This window comes from Notothenia coriiceps, unplaced genomic scaffold, assembly GCF_000735185.1.
Source record: "Notothenia coriiceps isolate Sejong01 unplaced genomic scaffold, NC01 NC01_scaffold00036940, whole genome shotgun sequence".
Lineage (NCBI taxonomy): Eukaryota > Metazoa > Chordata > Actinopteri > Perciformes > Nototheniidae > Notothenia > Notothenia coriiceps.
In genome coordinates, this window is record NW_011369641.1 from 50,731 (window position 1) to 66,726 (window position 15,996).

The 15,996-nt window shown below is 39.7% G+C and overlaps 2 protein-coding genes across 3 annotated transcripts in view; both read right to left on the bottom strand.

Moving 5' to 3' along the window:
- Positions 1-1,940: 1,940 nt before the first annotated feature.
- Positions 1,941-6,856, bottom strand: asb4 (ankyrin repeat and SOCS box containing 4). Of its 2 annotated transcripts, none has more exons than XM_010792996.1 (6): positions 6,481-6,856; positions 3,998-4,297; positions 3,665-3,907; positions 3,349-3,596; positions 3,108-3,212; positions 1,941-2,670 (listed from the first exon to the last, which is right to left on the bottom strand). In XM_010792996.1, exons 1-6 carry the CDS (start codon positions 6,791-6,793, stop codon positions 2,482-2,484), a joined length of 1,398 nt encoding a protein of 465 aa, XP_010791298.1. In that variant the 5' UTR covers positions 6,794-6,856; the 3' UTR covers positions 1,941-2,481. The 2 variants fall into 2 exon arrangements, with proteins under 2 accessions (XP_010791298.1, XP_010791297.1); XM_010792995.1 differs by having other exon boundaries at positions 1,943-2,670; positions 3,108-3,221.
- Positions 6,857-7,272: 416 nt separating this feature from the next.
- Positions 7,273-15,996, bottom strand: part of LOC104964256 (neurabin-1) — a gene marked incomplete at its 5' end in the record, with an annotated part of 36,918 nt that continues 28,194 nt past the window's right edge. The window contains 8 exons of the mRNA XM_010792997.1: positions 7,273-9,919; positions 10,322-10,504; positions 10,791-10,814; positions 11,012-11,134; positions 12,547-12,595; positions 14,198-14,267; positions 14,378-14,519; positions 15,521-15,603. Coding sequence (XP_010791299.1) covers positions 9,737-9,919; positions 10,322-10,504; positions 10,791-10,814; positions 11,012-11,134; positions 12,547-12,595; positions 14,198-14,267; positions 14,378-14,519; positions 15,521-15,603 — 857 coding nt within the window. The remainder of the gene's footprint in view (positions 9,920-10,321; positions 10,505-10,790; positions 10,815-11,011; positions 11,135-12,546; positions 12,596-14,197; positions 14,268-14,377; positions 14,520-15,520; positions 15,604-15,996) is intronic.

Sequence of the window (15,996 nt, forward strand, 5' to 3'; positions counted from 1 at the left end):
AATACATAATTCCTTGTGTCTTTTGTAGCTCATGGTACATTAAATACCCTGCGCTTATATTCACACAAGTAAGATTTGTATGAGGTATAAAGCTTTTTATAGTGTGTGAAGGAGCCCCATGTGCCTGTGCTCTCTGTAATACCCCCGTCTCCCTCCTGTCCCCACAGCTTGTTTTAGTAAACTTTGCTCTGTTTGTCTGTCATCGTCCGACACAGTCCAGTGGCTTCCCGTGGCCGGCTGCCAACAGGAGCTCTGTGGACACGCTGTCCTGCTCTGTTTGCCCCTTCATTAGTGTGCCCACATGTTACGCTTCCCTGTGTTATAGTTTCCTGTCTCTGTTTTCCAGTTTATTCAGGCATTACTTGCAAGCTTATTTCTAAAGATAGGAGGAGGGGGGAAAAAGGATCAGTGCAATGTGAGGAGCAGCCAAGTTCAGTTCATTGTCAAACCCTTCTCTTCCCATTATTGTAACGCTTGATTTAAGTATCTCTCTCTGCCAACATTTTACTGCTCTATTTTAGGATTCAGGCCTGACTCTTCAGTCATCCGGACAATTTTTCTGCAACATACGCAGACCATCAATCTCAATCTCAATCTTTATTTATTTATATAGCACATTTAAAACAACCTTCAGTTGACCAAAGTGCTCAGCCACACCTGTTTATGTCTATGACTTATGGACTGCAATACGTTTCTCAAAGATTACAGCACACCACAGGCACACGCACTGTCAGTCAGTGAACTCCCTGATGTAAGTGGCATTCCATTATTTTGCATGAGAAGATATGACCCTGACCTCTGGACTTGATTAAAGCATTTTTAACTGGGGACATTTGATGTAAAACACTCTCAAAGACACTCGTTTTTGACATGTTTGCAGGAAAATAAATACTATGTGTTTTTAGTGAATCATGTTGGTTTTCTGTTTGTACTGCATAGTTGGAGATAAAAAAAAGAGCTGAATTTTCTTTCTCTCATTTTTATTCTGCCTTCATCTTAATGTTTTTCTCGAGGCTGCCGGATAATTTTCTCCTCTTTAACAAAAACACAATATCTCAGCAGCGCCTCTTCCTCTCCAGGCAGCAGCCTCAGTCTGTTGAGGGCTTTCATCCTATTGTAAGCTGGCTTTATCTCCCCATGGTAAATGAGTCTTAATACCAGGATAACATCGACTGGGATCCTCACACTATAACAGTGGGCCCTTGTGCTAGTTACTGATGAAAGTGATAGAAGAAGCCAGGATGGAAAGCAGTTGAGTTAAAGTGGACCTATCATGCTATATTTGAATAATATAGTGTAGGACCATACCTATATAAGGCATATTTATACTTTTTATTTGTCTAAATACCAAACAGATCATGCATTTTAGCCATTCCTCATTTCGCTCAATTTAACACTGTCTTTGCATGGGCTGATTATGTGGGAACAGCACCATCTACAGGCCTGGCATATGTACTACAGCGTCTCCAGCGCTTTCAAACGGCAATGTCCGTGGCTGTCTCCTCCTGATTGGTGGAGTTGGCCCAATAGCCGTAGTGCCACTTCTGTGACGTCAGAGAAGTGTTCAAATCTGGATCAGTCTGTATCAGATCCGTTGCAGCCCCTTTTTAAGAGATTTGGGTATGGAGGAAAAGAGAGAGGGTTGTGTTTTCTGACACTTGGTGAGTTCCCTGGAACACCGGGGACACATATTCATGTATAAAAGACGTACAAAAGTGCATTTTGCATGATAGGTCACCTTTAAGGTGCAACTGATTTTACTATTACCATTTCTTTTTCTGGCTGGGTCCACACATGGCTTCAGGTGCAGTCCACTGGAAAAACAAGCACTTGTTGTGGAGGGCTTTGTCAAGTGTTTGTTCTGCATAATGGAGTATCATGAGAGCATGAGTGAGCATTAAGGATGGTTGCCGGGTAGATTGAGATGAGGCATCACTGTCATAGAGAGGCAAGTCAAACACATTGTATTTTTATACTTACATAAAACAGTGTTTACAGAAACAGACGTTGTGTGCAGGGGATGATGTGACACAGCAGACCATAATGTTCACTTATTAGTTACTATAAATTATTATTGTAATTAGCACAGCAATAATCATCAGTAAAATGCGATTTGTCTCACTTGTCCATCAATCCTGCTACGTTACTCATCGTTTTTAATTAGTTGTATGGCGTTCTCTGTCATGTCCTGCATCAAACCACCATATCAATTAGTTTTATAGTAAGTCATGTGATTACATTTCCACTCACGCAAACCAACTTTTCAGTACTGTCCAACACCAAAGAGGGATGTCTTATGTTCCAGACAAAAGGGAATGTTGTGTAAAAATAAAAAGGACACTCTTGTTAGTGGCAGCTCCAACTAGCAGCATTTTCACTCTCCAAACTCTGCAGACAGGAAGTGATGTTTTAATCAAATTATCAGGTGGCTGACTTTCCTCAGACACAGCAGGTATTTTTTTGGAAACAATATTCTCTTCATCAGTACAGTATCCCCTCAGGTTCCAGCAGTAAATATCTCTTCATGGGAGGGGGCAGAGGCAGCTGTGCTACACCTCGCTGGCAGACCTCCCACAGGCTGGCTCTGATGGCACATCTGGACAGATGCAGCAGGCTGCGGGGAGTGTTGCTGCAAACAGCGAACAAAGAGTCGTAGAAGTCTTTGTGACGCTGAGGAGGCAAAGAAAACTTCAGATATTGTATCCGTCCCAATAGGAAGGTTGTTTTTTATGGTAGAAAAACACAAAAATATTTGTTCTGTTAAGCAAGGGACCTTTTTGTCTTGGATATGTCAGTGATGATTTAAATATATATATTTTTTTATGCATTTCTACTTTTTTGAACAGTAATACAGCAAAAAAGCATTTCCATTAAGGCAGATACAAATAAAATATAAAATGGCTTAATATAGTGGAAAATAGCCAAAACTAAAATTTTGAAGACAGGGCTCTATAGATTGAAATCCTGATATAATCGAAAGCATAAATTTACAATTTGATGGCTGTGGGATTGAACATGTCAAAAAGCCAAAAATGTCCCTGGAGAGGCACAAAATAAGAAACACTACACATGCCATTAATATTGATGTACTGAAGATATGTTTCTACCTTGTAGCAGTCATCAGGTATAGCAGCACTCCACTTCTTTGTGGGCTTTAAGCGCTCATAAGAGTTGACCATAACTTCGACGGCTTTGGTGCAGTCATAGCAGGCCTGCAACACCTCCAAAAACGTACATTATTTGATCATACAGCACAATTATCATGCAAGGACCTCTTGTCATCAACATATCATTGGTCAAATAAACTGTATTTTATATTCTCTTCTAATATCAGTAAACCTCCTGTACCTTGTGGAACTGTGGGGGGTAAATCCGCGCTGCGTTATGGTTGAGCAGCGCCTGGTAGCAGAGCTCAGGTATGGCCATGGGCCTGACGTCTGTCACTTTGAGGAGATACTGGATGGGGGCACAGCCGTTGATGTCCACGGCCCGTGTGTTTGCTCCGGCCTCCAGAAGCATCTGCATCAGGACGTGATCACAGTTCCAGGCGGCCTTGTGAAGGGCTGTCTTATTGTCCTCTTCTCTGAGGTTTGGGTCTTGAACAGAAGGGAACTGTTGTAGTAATCTCAAAGCCTTTATAGTAAATAAGAAAGAAGAAACATACCTGCCTGGTTGTCCAGCAAAAGGCGACAGACAAGATGATGATCTTCACTGTAAAATTGCTCTTTAGCGTTAAAAGCCCAGAAGCACGCAGTCATCAGGGGAGTCTCCTGCAGGGAGTTGACTGAATTCACATCTGCTCCATTGGCCAGGTAGAGAGCCACCAGCTCTGGGACGCCAAATCTGGCTGCTGCGTGTAAAGGTGTGTCCGCCTCATTGTTGTCGCTGGGCATGTTGACTTTTGCACCTATATGGGGAAAAAAACAAAGGTTATTTTTGTGTTTATAGATGTACTTGCACTTTTATCTCCATCTATCCATGCATCCGTTACTCTGACCTTCGCAGAGGAGCAGCTTGGCACAGGCCACAGACTGGCTTGTGATGCAGTAGTGGAGCGGTGTGTGTCCGCTCAGAGACAGGCCGTTGACTTTGGCACTGTGAGCCAATAGCAGGGCGACACAGTCAGCGTTGGAGGCCTCGCAGGCCACGTGCAGCGGCGTCTTCCCGTTGGGCTTCCGGTTGATAGCCGCACCCTCCTGAATGAGCACCAGAGCTGTTTCCACCGCATTGTACATCACACACACATGAATACCAGTCGCCCAGGACTTATCCAGTGTGTAGCCTGGCAGCCAGTAACCTGTAGCAAAATGTCAAACAATAAGAATTTAAGGTCCTGTACACTTACTTTTCTAAAACCTATACCAGTTTGTGAGAGGGTTCAATAAAAGCATTATACTTTTTGTTAAATTTAGTGAAGTGTTAGGGTTGAGAGCAATTCTTGTAATGTTTTAGTCAGTTTATTTGAATAGCTCTATATACCCTACCTTTTGGTTGTTTAACTGATAATACCCATCATATTTTATAATCTGATATTTGGTTTTGTATTAACAATTTACTTAACCCTTAGATGCATAAGTGGGTCTTTTTTGACCCGGTGAGGTGGTTTTCTTGAAGCATCTTTGTAATTACATTTTTTTATCATTTCATATTCCAGCTATTCCTCCAAAAACATGTTTTGGATATCATGCCATTCAAATTTTAAATTTAAATTGTATACATTTTAAGAAATTGTAGTTTTTGTATTATTACCCCAAGCTTCCATAAGTGGGTCAAAAATGACCCGCATGCATTTTCTATGGAATCCTATGGGAACCTTTGATTCTTATCACCTGTGGCTGTCAGGAATACATTCATTGTAGACCACACAGACTCATCACAAGTGACACCTCTCAGGAAGATTATTTTACACAGCAAGATCTGATACCTGTAAGTATAATAATAATAAGAATGATAATAATAATAATAATAATAATACATTATATTTTTATAGGGCTTTTCAAGGACTCAAAATCGCTTTACAATATAAGGGCAGGTAGGGTGGGGGCATACTTGTCAACCCTCCCGATTTTCGCGGGAGACTCCCGATTCCATTGCCCTCTCCCGGTTTCCTCCGGGGGTCATATTTCTCCCGCATTTCTCCCGATTTCTGACAAAATCAGATTTACTCAGGACTGTTTCCACTCGGACTTTAATACAGCTACACCATTGTTTGGTTTCCATGGTAACACGTCTCTTTAGTAGCGCGCGCAACTCAAAGTCTGAGAGGGTGAGGCAGATATTCACAGAAAACAGAACAAGAATCGACAACTACTCTACTCTCTGCTCACTCCTTACTCTACTCTCTGCTCACTCCGCCCACACATATGCTCCATCAAGGATGGTGCTACAGGCCGCAAGGCAGTGCACTTACAACTATAATAAGCATGTTAATGTTAATCTATTGTGGGTGGGCTATGATGAGTAGACAAGAGGAGAAGAGATGAGTTTTGAAAAGGGACTGGAATACTGTGAGGGTCTCAGAATAACGGAGATCTTTGGGACAATTATGTTCAAAACGTTTTTTTTCAAAATGTAAAGAAAATGTCTAAAATTATAAATAGTGAAAAATTAAATATAAAATATTTCTAGTGTGAACCAAAATATAATACTAAATATTATACAAGTGATTTTTCTTAACCAAAATGACAAAAATGTCATACAAACACATATTATTCTAATATGGGTCCTTTTTGACCCACTTATGGAAGAGTGTAGTGTTCACTGTGCATCTGAGGGTTAAGTTACTTCCACATAAAACTATTGTTTTATTATACATTTATTGAGCTGAATAACAGATCATCTTATCTCCTATTACCAGTTACTTCCTGTTTAAAGCATAAACATTGTGCCCTCAGTGAGTGACCCATACAAAATAAAAACGTGCTGCAAAGATAAACTGTGTTCCTTAACATGTTTTTGAATTCATTATTTCACACAACATAGGCTATTTCTTTTTGGGATGTTTCCTATGTGCTTTTTAATTGTTGTACAGTTAGCCATCAATGTTTAAGGTCGGAATACTTTCTTTTTTGAAAGGGCTAAATATAGAACAACAGTGCCTATACATGTTGTGACTGACTGTAGAGTTATATTTCATACGGCTTTGTTGTTATATGTCCGTATGGTTATTCCCAGTATCCCGCATATCATAATTCACCGACATTGTTTCTTGTCATATCCAGCTTTAGGGTCCATGGGGGTTTAGCAACACCTAGTGGTTAACTACAAAACAACTCCCCTAACTATAATATTCAGTGTTTACAATCTATTTTCCTTTTCTAATGCTTTATGAAACCACGTAAACGTTCATAATCATAATTCTGTAAACTCGTCCAATTCATGACCTTATACTTCATTTGGTAGGCTATAGCAAACACGATGTTTATCCCCATGCATTGTTTTGCTGAAGGTGAAATGTATCAATCTTTGTTTTGTGCGTACCTTGCTTGTATGAGGCCAGCAGCATGCTTGGGTCATCCACCTCAAGAACGGTGTCAATCTCTAGTTCCCCAGTGTGAAGAATCTTCATGACCTCCAGGGAATCGTTGGCCTGCAGAGCGTCAAGGAACTGCCGCTTCAGCTGTTTGACAGCCAGTTGTCTTGGATTGAACTCCTCCATGAGCTCCTTGAAAGAGGGGCCTCGCTGCTCGTGACGCGCAACTAAACCCACCCACTCACACACTAACGTTCTCCACACAGCATGCAGGAGATTGGAAATCAACACACAAATGGTGATAAGGAAGGTACCAATCATACCCACAGTGAAAAGCCTCCATAAGCCCCCCCAACAGAAATGGAGTTGTAAGAAGAGGGGTAAGAATTGACAGGGGGGGGGGGGAGTTGTCAGTGAGAGAAAAATAGCCCTGGAGTAAAATCAGGCTGAATATAAATAGAAAGGAGAGAGGGTGGGACTGGAGGCTTGTGGCTGACCTCAGTACAGCCAGACCACTGAGAGAAAGGGAGTGAATGGTCACATGGTCAAAATAACAGGCCTCGTAAACACAGCATGTTTATGGCAAAGGTCTTGGTATGTTCTTATTTTCTATCTAAATAGGACTATCAGGTTTATCATAAGATATTCTAAATGAATGAGAATGACAACTGAATCCTCATCAACAGTTATATTGTGCATTGTATCACCTTGGACAAACATTTCTGTAAAGCTAACAAATGACCTCTCAAACTATGTTGAAGTCAGACAAATGGTGGGAAAAAAAGAAACAAAAGCAGACAGTGACCGCACATTTTATTCAGTGTGACAGCTAGCTGCCCTTTCAAACTTTTCAGAATGCGGAAAAGAGAGCAAGGTAATGACAAAAAAGGAGGAGAAAGAGGAGGAGAACAAGCACAGCTTTTTAAAAGAATCAAAGCAATGGCTAGCAGTTTGTAGTGATGATCTTTTGCTCTCTACGTACATGAAAGAAAAACCCTTCAGGACATGACTCAAACGCCTGCCAGGAGCACCAGGGTCTCATCCACACGTTGGTTTCATCATGCGTAGGCAAGCTCAGGCAAGCAAATAGAAAAGATCTGGAGTCACTTTATGGCCTCAGGTGTGACCCCTAAGCCTCCTCAGCCCTCAGACAAAAAACTGACACGATAGAAAACAAGGCTTTAGGATTCTTACAGCGTATTGCTCTCAGTGTTTCACTATACATACAAAAGAATCAAAATAGTGCAGCCAGCGGACTGACCTGACAGGGGAGGTTTTGGGGGGTATTCACAGAAAAGGTTCAGGTGTTACAAAATATTCCATAAGAATACAACATGAACAGTTTATTGGAGTTGTACTGGAGCAGCACTATGGTTGTATTAAAGGAAAACCACAAGCACAATGAGGGAGCACTACTGCGTTTTCTTCTCGCTTTGCACTTTCCAATTTATAATCCTTCATTTCATAACAACCATTTTAATCTAAAATCACTTTTTAATGAGCAGGTTTACTTATATTTTGGCAATAGGAAGTAATCATACAATTCTGGATAAATTATTTGTAGGTGTTAATAGTACTCTTATTTTCATATAAGCTATCATAAACAGTAGTCAGTTGCTTCATTAGATACAGAAATAAATAAATAATAACATGAATAGATCAGTGATTCCTGTTTTACTGTGGCATTGCATCTGTAACCCAGATTCTTCTTCTTGTTTTAACTGATTTACAGTACACCAGGCAGGCTCCTTGAGACAAAGAGGGAATCATAACCAAAGCTGCCTTTGATAAGATCACGGTGACTCTGATGTCTCTGTATTCACTGTAAATCTACGGAATGATTCTCGGGAATGCTCAAGAAGTAACACAGGGAGCATGTCTCGTAATCCTAAAACAATAACTGCATAAAATACGAAATAATTTCAAAAAGGTTTATCTTTTTTTTATCTAACAAGTAAGTCAAAAGTCTTATTGAACCAGTTTTACAGGTAAGTTAAAAGTATATTGCATCTATCAGTTGCAAATTCCAGTGTAATATCAGTAGTATCAGGTGCATCCTGCATCTGTCCTGCATCACAGAGATGACTCGTCTATATGGCAGCATTCCCTAATAATATTCAGAATATTCCAAAGTGTTTTGCATGGTGAACTGTACATCTTCATGAAAAAAAATGTTAGAAATGTTAACTGTATGTGTTTCTATACTCACACAGAAGCGGGTAGTGTTCAGAAAAATTCAACTTCTCTAGAATTTCTAAAGGCAGCGGCGGGGAATAACTTTGTTATTGAGAGAGAATATAAAAAGAGGTCAAAAGCAGGTTACAAGCGGTGTCAAAGCCACATTATGCATATAAGCAGGAAGTTCCATTTAACATTTTTTTAGTTTTAGTTTTTTACACATTTTATCATTACATTGTACCTGAAGTATCCATTAGAACCAGTTCAACATGTCCTCTTCATCAATCATACCGTGTGAACCGCTTTCTATGGTACATGTATACTGTAAGCAGCATAGGACAAGCCAGTGCAGAGGTTACATTTACAGTGTTTGCACTTCCAGTGTTCTTGCAATTATCAGGAGAGTTATTTCTCTAAATGAAAGTTGCTTCAGCTCCTGTAGGAAAGTTCCAGTGTTGCCTCCTTCAGTAGTGAAAGTAAGCAGCGTGGGGACACCCAGTGGTGGGAGATAAATACTGCCTCATGTATTCCACCACACAGGCCCGACCTGTATGTGCTTCGGCGAATCAAAAGAGCGATTTCACCGATTCTGAACAGGATATACATAAATCTATCAAAATGGCACATGAGACATATCTGTATTTATCACTGTACATGGACGTAATATCTACGGGTGCTGTGATGGGTAATGTAGACGGCTCTGAAGATGATATAGAATGAGATTAACTCCACAGACTTACTCTGCATATGAATAAATAAACCTAATTTACAGCAATTAAAAGCAAATAAATAGAACCGAGTAAAATCTTAAATGGCTAAAAACACAGGATGGGTGTAAAATGAGGCAAATTAACGGGGCAGGACCTTTTTTTATCCAACTGCTCATTTTGGTTTGATACTCTTGGTGAAAAAGTCACTTATTAACAATCTCCGACAGTTGGGTTTGTAGCTTAACCACTGAGAACGATTGAACTACTGAGCAGGTGTCCCTCAGGGTTCATTTGTGGGGTCTACTGACGTTCTGTTCCTCGAGATGCTACGTGGTGTGTTGCTACAGTAACGCGGCAGGTGATCCAACAATTCACTTCACTCTGCCGCACTTTCTTTGCGCTCCTCTTTCTGCTGCTCCTCCAGCTCCCTCTTCCGTAGCTTCTCGCTTTGTTTCTCCACTTTCTCTCTGTTCCTCTTGGCCTTCTCCATCAGAAGTTTAAGGTCTTTGATCTTTTTCTTGATCAGGGCACGGTCCTGGGAAGAAGTAACTCCAAGGACCTGAAACAAATAAACATGCATAAGTATATACGCATGTATGCATAAGTATGTACTTATATTTGTTTTAATTGTACAACATCGCCAAAGATAAACTACTAGGAAGAGAAAAACATACTACTAAACCCTGAGGAAAATCTAGGGCTGAAGCGTCATCATTTAAAGCGCTAATTACTTATTTACAAACGCTGAAAACTGCATTTTCCTTAATACTTTGAAGGCATTTAAGTTGACCATTGCGTGCATTTTGTTTTTTAATATAATTTTATAGTTGAATAACATGTCACATGTCTCTTTAGGACAAACTATGTTTCTGAACTCACCGAACATATTTTTGGAATAGCTACACTGCTATTTCCTGTTCACATTTGCTGTACTATGTTTGTATAACCACCTTTAACGTACCTTAAGCTCAGGACTCTCCAGCTGCAGCAGCTGCTCTCCATCAATGTTTTTGGCAGTGAATTCTGGGATGTGTTGTTCCAAGTTGAGGCCCATGAGCCAGCGGGCCACTTGCTGGGGGGTCCACTCTGTGATGCTGCTGTTCTGCCACTGATACTGCTTCGAAAACTGTGCCTCGTCCAGGATCTGAACAGCAGGAGAGACAGACAGGAGCAGAGAGGAAAAAGCAGGTTAATTTACATCTCTAACATGCAGGATTTAACTATGAACAGTGTCTCTTTTTCACAGAGGTAATTTATAATGAGTTCAGAAGAAAGGACACATGAACACCCCAACAAGCAACTATTTTCTTTAGCAGCATATATTACTCGTTGAGAAACACCATGAATGATGTGTGGGTATGAAAAACAGACAAATGACATACACTGAACAGACACATGAACACAAGCATGCAGTAAAGCACAGGTCTCACCTCATCATCTATCATATCCAGACTCTGAATGTGGCAGCATTAAAAACAACAGAGATGTCGGGTTTTAAACATTGGTGTAAAAGTATGGCTTGAACTACAGCAATCAACTTTGATGTGGTTGAATCAAGCTCAGGTAAATTATTTGTTTAAACATGTTTGATATTGCATTGCATCACCTTCAACGACCTTCAATAAAAAAGAAAATATTTGAGTATGTGTACCTCATCTGAGGAGAGCATCAGTGTGTGTGAGCGTCCCGACATCTTGGCTTCACTCAGCAGGCCGCTGATCTCCACCGAGCTGCTGCTGCTGCTGGCGCTCAGATCATCATTCAGAGCGGGGCCCTGAGGAATCAACAACACACTCATAAGACTCGTGAGCCAAATGGCACTGAGGCTGAATATACTTAATTAGAAGGAGTGTTTCTCTATTTCTATTTCTTAAAGAGTGGAAGAGGAGGGAGTGAATCAGGAGCAAGAAGACATTTCCTCTGAGCAGAATGATTGATGTGTTTCTTCCTAATATTTGACATTCCATAAATTATAAAGACAATGGAAGTACATTAGACTAATGCATCTAAGCTGTTTGAAAGACCCTGAGATGTTATGCACACATCTCATTTTAAGATATTCCATCAACTGTGAATGTGATAGTGTTTTGTCCTGCGTCCTTCTGAGTGTGGACATTTGTTGAATTACAGGACAGTATCATGATTGTGCTAAAACACGCAGCGACAAGCTGCTGCTGCTACTACTGAGAAATATGGACAATTGGGAGGAGAAAAAGTGAATACATACGTCTGTTTTACAGAGAAAGGGCTTTTTCTCTCCTGGAATGTAACGGTTTTTCTTTGTGCAACATTATATTGAGATCAGATTTTGAGTCTAAAGTCTAAAGCTTCTTACATTCAACTAAAACTGTAGCTTTATGGAGTTCTCTGAATATCAGTACTGTCTGGTGAAAGCGAAACTAATCCTCCAGGTTCAGACTTTTAGCTCCCGGGCTGAATCCTCACTTAAAAGCTCCACATAACTACTAATGCGAAAACATTCTGCATTGATTTATCCATATCAAGCTCAGAGCATGTCCTTGGAGAGAGAAATGGATTTGGTTAGTGCAGTATCAAAAATAATCCCTGTTTTAATCCTTGGGTAACCACATGTGATATTACACAGGATTAGAAAGTGTTTTCATGCAACTTCCTACACGGCAACGGATGTCCATGTTAATGACTTTAATCTTATTGCATCAGTAGGACATGTAGCTGATTGAAGATGAGTTATGAAACAAATTATTTATAAGGGCAACACTAGGAAACTGATTTTAATACTTCAAAATAGACCATTCAGAAGATTGTTATGTAGCGAAAGTCATTGATTATTAGAAATATTTAGGATTATGTGGGATTATCTTGCTATTAACAATGAAATCAAGTATTTTTGCATAGCATTAATTCCCTTTATTATCTAATTTAACCCTGTTTACCTGTACCAACTCATTTCCCCTTCAGTGGATTGAGGTACAATTAAGGAAAACACAAAATAATACAATACCAAGTAATATGAATAGGAGAAGAAGTGGGGCCATGTAAGGTAGTTCTGTCCAACAGAAATAACACAACACATCAAAGCTAAATGTCATAGCATAAAAACTTCAAACTTATTGTATGTAAATAATATATATAGTTATATTAAAGGACAGTATCTGTGAAGTGAATCATTATTTGCCAAATGTGAAATAACCAAACCTCATGTACCTTAGCCGTGAGTTTTTCTGGACTGTCCTCTGCTGACGGCTCTGTGGAGCTGAGAGGGAGAGAGGGAGGGAAATCAAATAAAAGCGAGTCAGGATGATTACTGTACCACACATTCATTAAGAGTTTCTGGAGCTGGACTCATTGAGGTGAGATAGAACAAAACATATCCAGATGTTCTGCTCGTCATTGACCCACAATATGTATTTTAATGCCAGGACCATAACAAAGAAAACAGCAGAACTCTGATGGTGTTATTATTGACCTGTTCAGGTGATGCTCTGGGACCTTTGTCGTAATAGTAAATTATATACAGTTTACAGTTAGCAAACTAGCAATGTAGTATTAAGTACCATATCAAAACTTAATTCCTTCTTCACTCTTAAAGAATATGTCATTTTCAACAGTCACACATATTTCCAGTACGATGTCAATTTAGTTTCTTATAACCCTTTAATTAAAAACTAGAAAGGTAATTAAAGTTAATTATTTTGGTTAACAATGATTGTAATTATTTCATACATCTTTTAGTTTTATTATCCCACCAGCTTTCTCTTCATATCCTTTTCTTTTAAATAATTGATCAATTTCGCAATCAAGATATTGCTTCACAACAGTATGACGTTCTTTATATATTAGGGATGTAACGATACCCAAAACTCACGGTACGATAATATCGGGATAAAAAGTCCACGGTACGATATTTATCGCGAAAAAAAATGTGATTTTTTTATATAATCTATTTCTTTTTTTTTTTACTTGAATTTGTTTTCTTTATTAAGTAATAAATCTGATTTGTACAGTATTCTGAGACTGCCAAGGCACACNTCTTTATTAAATAATAAATCTGATTTGTACAGCATTTTAGTAGGATAGTAGTATTTTAAAGTGTCAACAATATAATAATCAGACCCTGCAATAGAATAAATCAAGTTTCACTTTAGTTTTTCAAGTAACTCAACTCTAACTCACTAACTCACTCACTCAGCATCATCAAGGTTATCTTTTAGGAATATGAGCATGTCCACATTTCCAGGTAGAAGCTGGGATGTTTGGGCGTTTACAATATCCCCTGCTGTGGAAAAAACTCTCTTGCTGATGTTACTGGGACAGAGAGATTGGCCATGGGTGACAGCAGTGGGTAAAACTGTGCATTGCCTCTCCACCACTTCAAAAACAATACAGTTTTTGCCAATAAGGTGAGGCTTATTGACAGGGCGAGATATAAATATACTGTTGGTACATGTCAATGTCTCTAGGTATGTACATGTAGCCCTGTAAATACGATGTCCTTTTGCGTTATCTGTTGTTTTATGTTCATGTTGTAACCTAATTACTGCCATGTTGGACAGGTCTCCCTTGAAAAAGAGATCGATGATCTCAATGGGACCATCTGGTTAAATAAATGTTTTAAAAAAAAAAAAAAAATTAAGATTAGTTTTTGTCAGTCTCACAACGGTATTGAGACATTTATTTACCGCGATATTCGATATATCGTTACATCCCTATATATGCTTTATTGGGGTAAACAAGGAGTGTTGGCCCCAAATAATCGTGAAAAAAAATAAAAAATGAATCAGCTGTTTCCTATTGAATCAGTTAAATGGTATGTGATAAAAAATGGCCTAAACAATTCTGCTGTGTGTCCTCTTACCCAGGATCTGTTGCTTGTCTGTTTTCATCCACACCGTGCGAGGGGCTTGACATGGCAGGAGACTGAGAACCTGCGATCACAAACATCCCTCATTGAGATCACAAATGAGAACATTACAGATGTTTTTGGGACTATTCAATCTTTTATTATGGGATGACGTAAGGATTCAGGAGCACTGACCTGCAGTGGACGGATGGTTCAGTGTTCGTCTGGGGGAGCTCTCTGCACTGCCAGGGGCTCTGAGGACCCCTCCATCATAAGAAGCCACACTATGCATCGAACCAGATCGACTGTGGACGGGACTGCCACACCCCTCTGAGACCTGGAGACAGACGTAAAGGGAAGAAAGAGAAATAAAGATTAAGCAAATGGAGGAGAAGGGAGGGGAAATGTGATATGAGGGCAGATGAGGCGAGAGAGAGAGAGAACAAGTTGGAATTGAAAATGAATGAAAATACTGAAAGAGAGGTCACAAAAACAGGAACAAAAAAGTGCAATCAAATGAAAAGTGTTCCGAACATCCGAAGCTGCAGACTAATCTGAAAGAAGTCACTTGACATACTTTCACCATTTCTAATTCATCGCCCTGGTTTCCCCTGGCAGCCTCACACTGCCTGCCAAGTCTGGTCTGAAGATGTTCATCCAATCTGAACTCATCGCTGCTCTTGCTGAGTTAAGTTAGCCTTTCATCCAGAAGGACACAGTGGCTGTTATAATCGCACTGGAAGAGACGAGGAGTTGTGACAGCACCACAGTCTCAATTATCGCTGCAGAGCAACAAGTAGCAATTAATCTATTAGAGGAGTACAGCGGAATGGACAGGGGGAAAACACACGAGAAGATGCTAATGAACACACACACACACACACACACACACACACACACACACACACACACACACACACACACACACACACACACACACACACACACACACACACACACACCCTGTGGTAAATTAAAGACATTCACTTTAAGAATACTCTAATAGGAGTAGTAATTATTTATTAATTTCACTTAACATTTAAAATACTGCACATTTGTAACTTTAAGTAATATGCCATAATTGTATTATACCTAATTATGAGTATATTTGTATTCATTGCAACATTTCTTTTTAAATGTTATAATGGTTTTTAAAGTAGTGTACGTGTACAACTTAATTCCTCTCTGCACCATTATACACCAAATCAAATACTTTGTGTAAACCTTGGCAATAAACCTGATTCTAAAACACACACTGGTTGATATTGTAAAATCAATTCGAAATCTGTTTGCCACTGAAAAAGGAAAATGTGCAGGTGTGTGTGTTTTGAAACCAACCTCTCCTTCAGTGGAGCTGATGCTGTCTCGGACTCTCAGGCTCTTCTTCATGCTGGGGGAGTATGGAGAGCCCTCCCTGGGGTCTAGAGTCACACACACAAAGGAAAGACCAACTGTGATTTAACTTGACATCATAAAAAGAACACACTGTCTGATCCATTTGTTCACCAGAAGCCTTTGTCCTTTAATTATGTGCCTTTCTTTCTTCTGTTGTCTTATTAATAATTAATCAATTTAGCCTGGCTGAATTGGTCTATTAAAAATACATCAATGCAGTAAGAATATCAAGTCCTCCCTCAAAAGTAACACCAATAATTAGGCAGGCAATTATCAGTTTTCTGCTCATTTCCTGAGTGCACAGGGAGAGGTTGTCAGGAGCCAAAAACTGAAATCATTTCATCAGCTTCTGTCTTCTCCTCCTACATGTTCACTCTCTCCTTTACATCCTGTTCCAGCAGTCTCCCTCACCCCCCCCC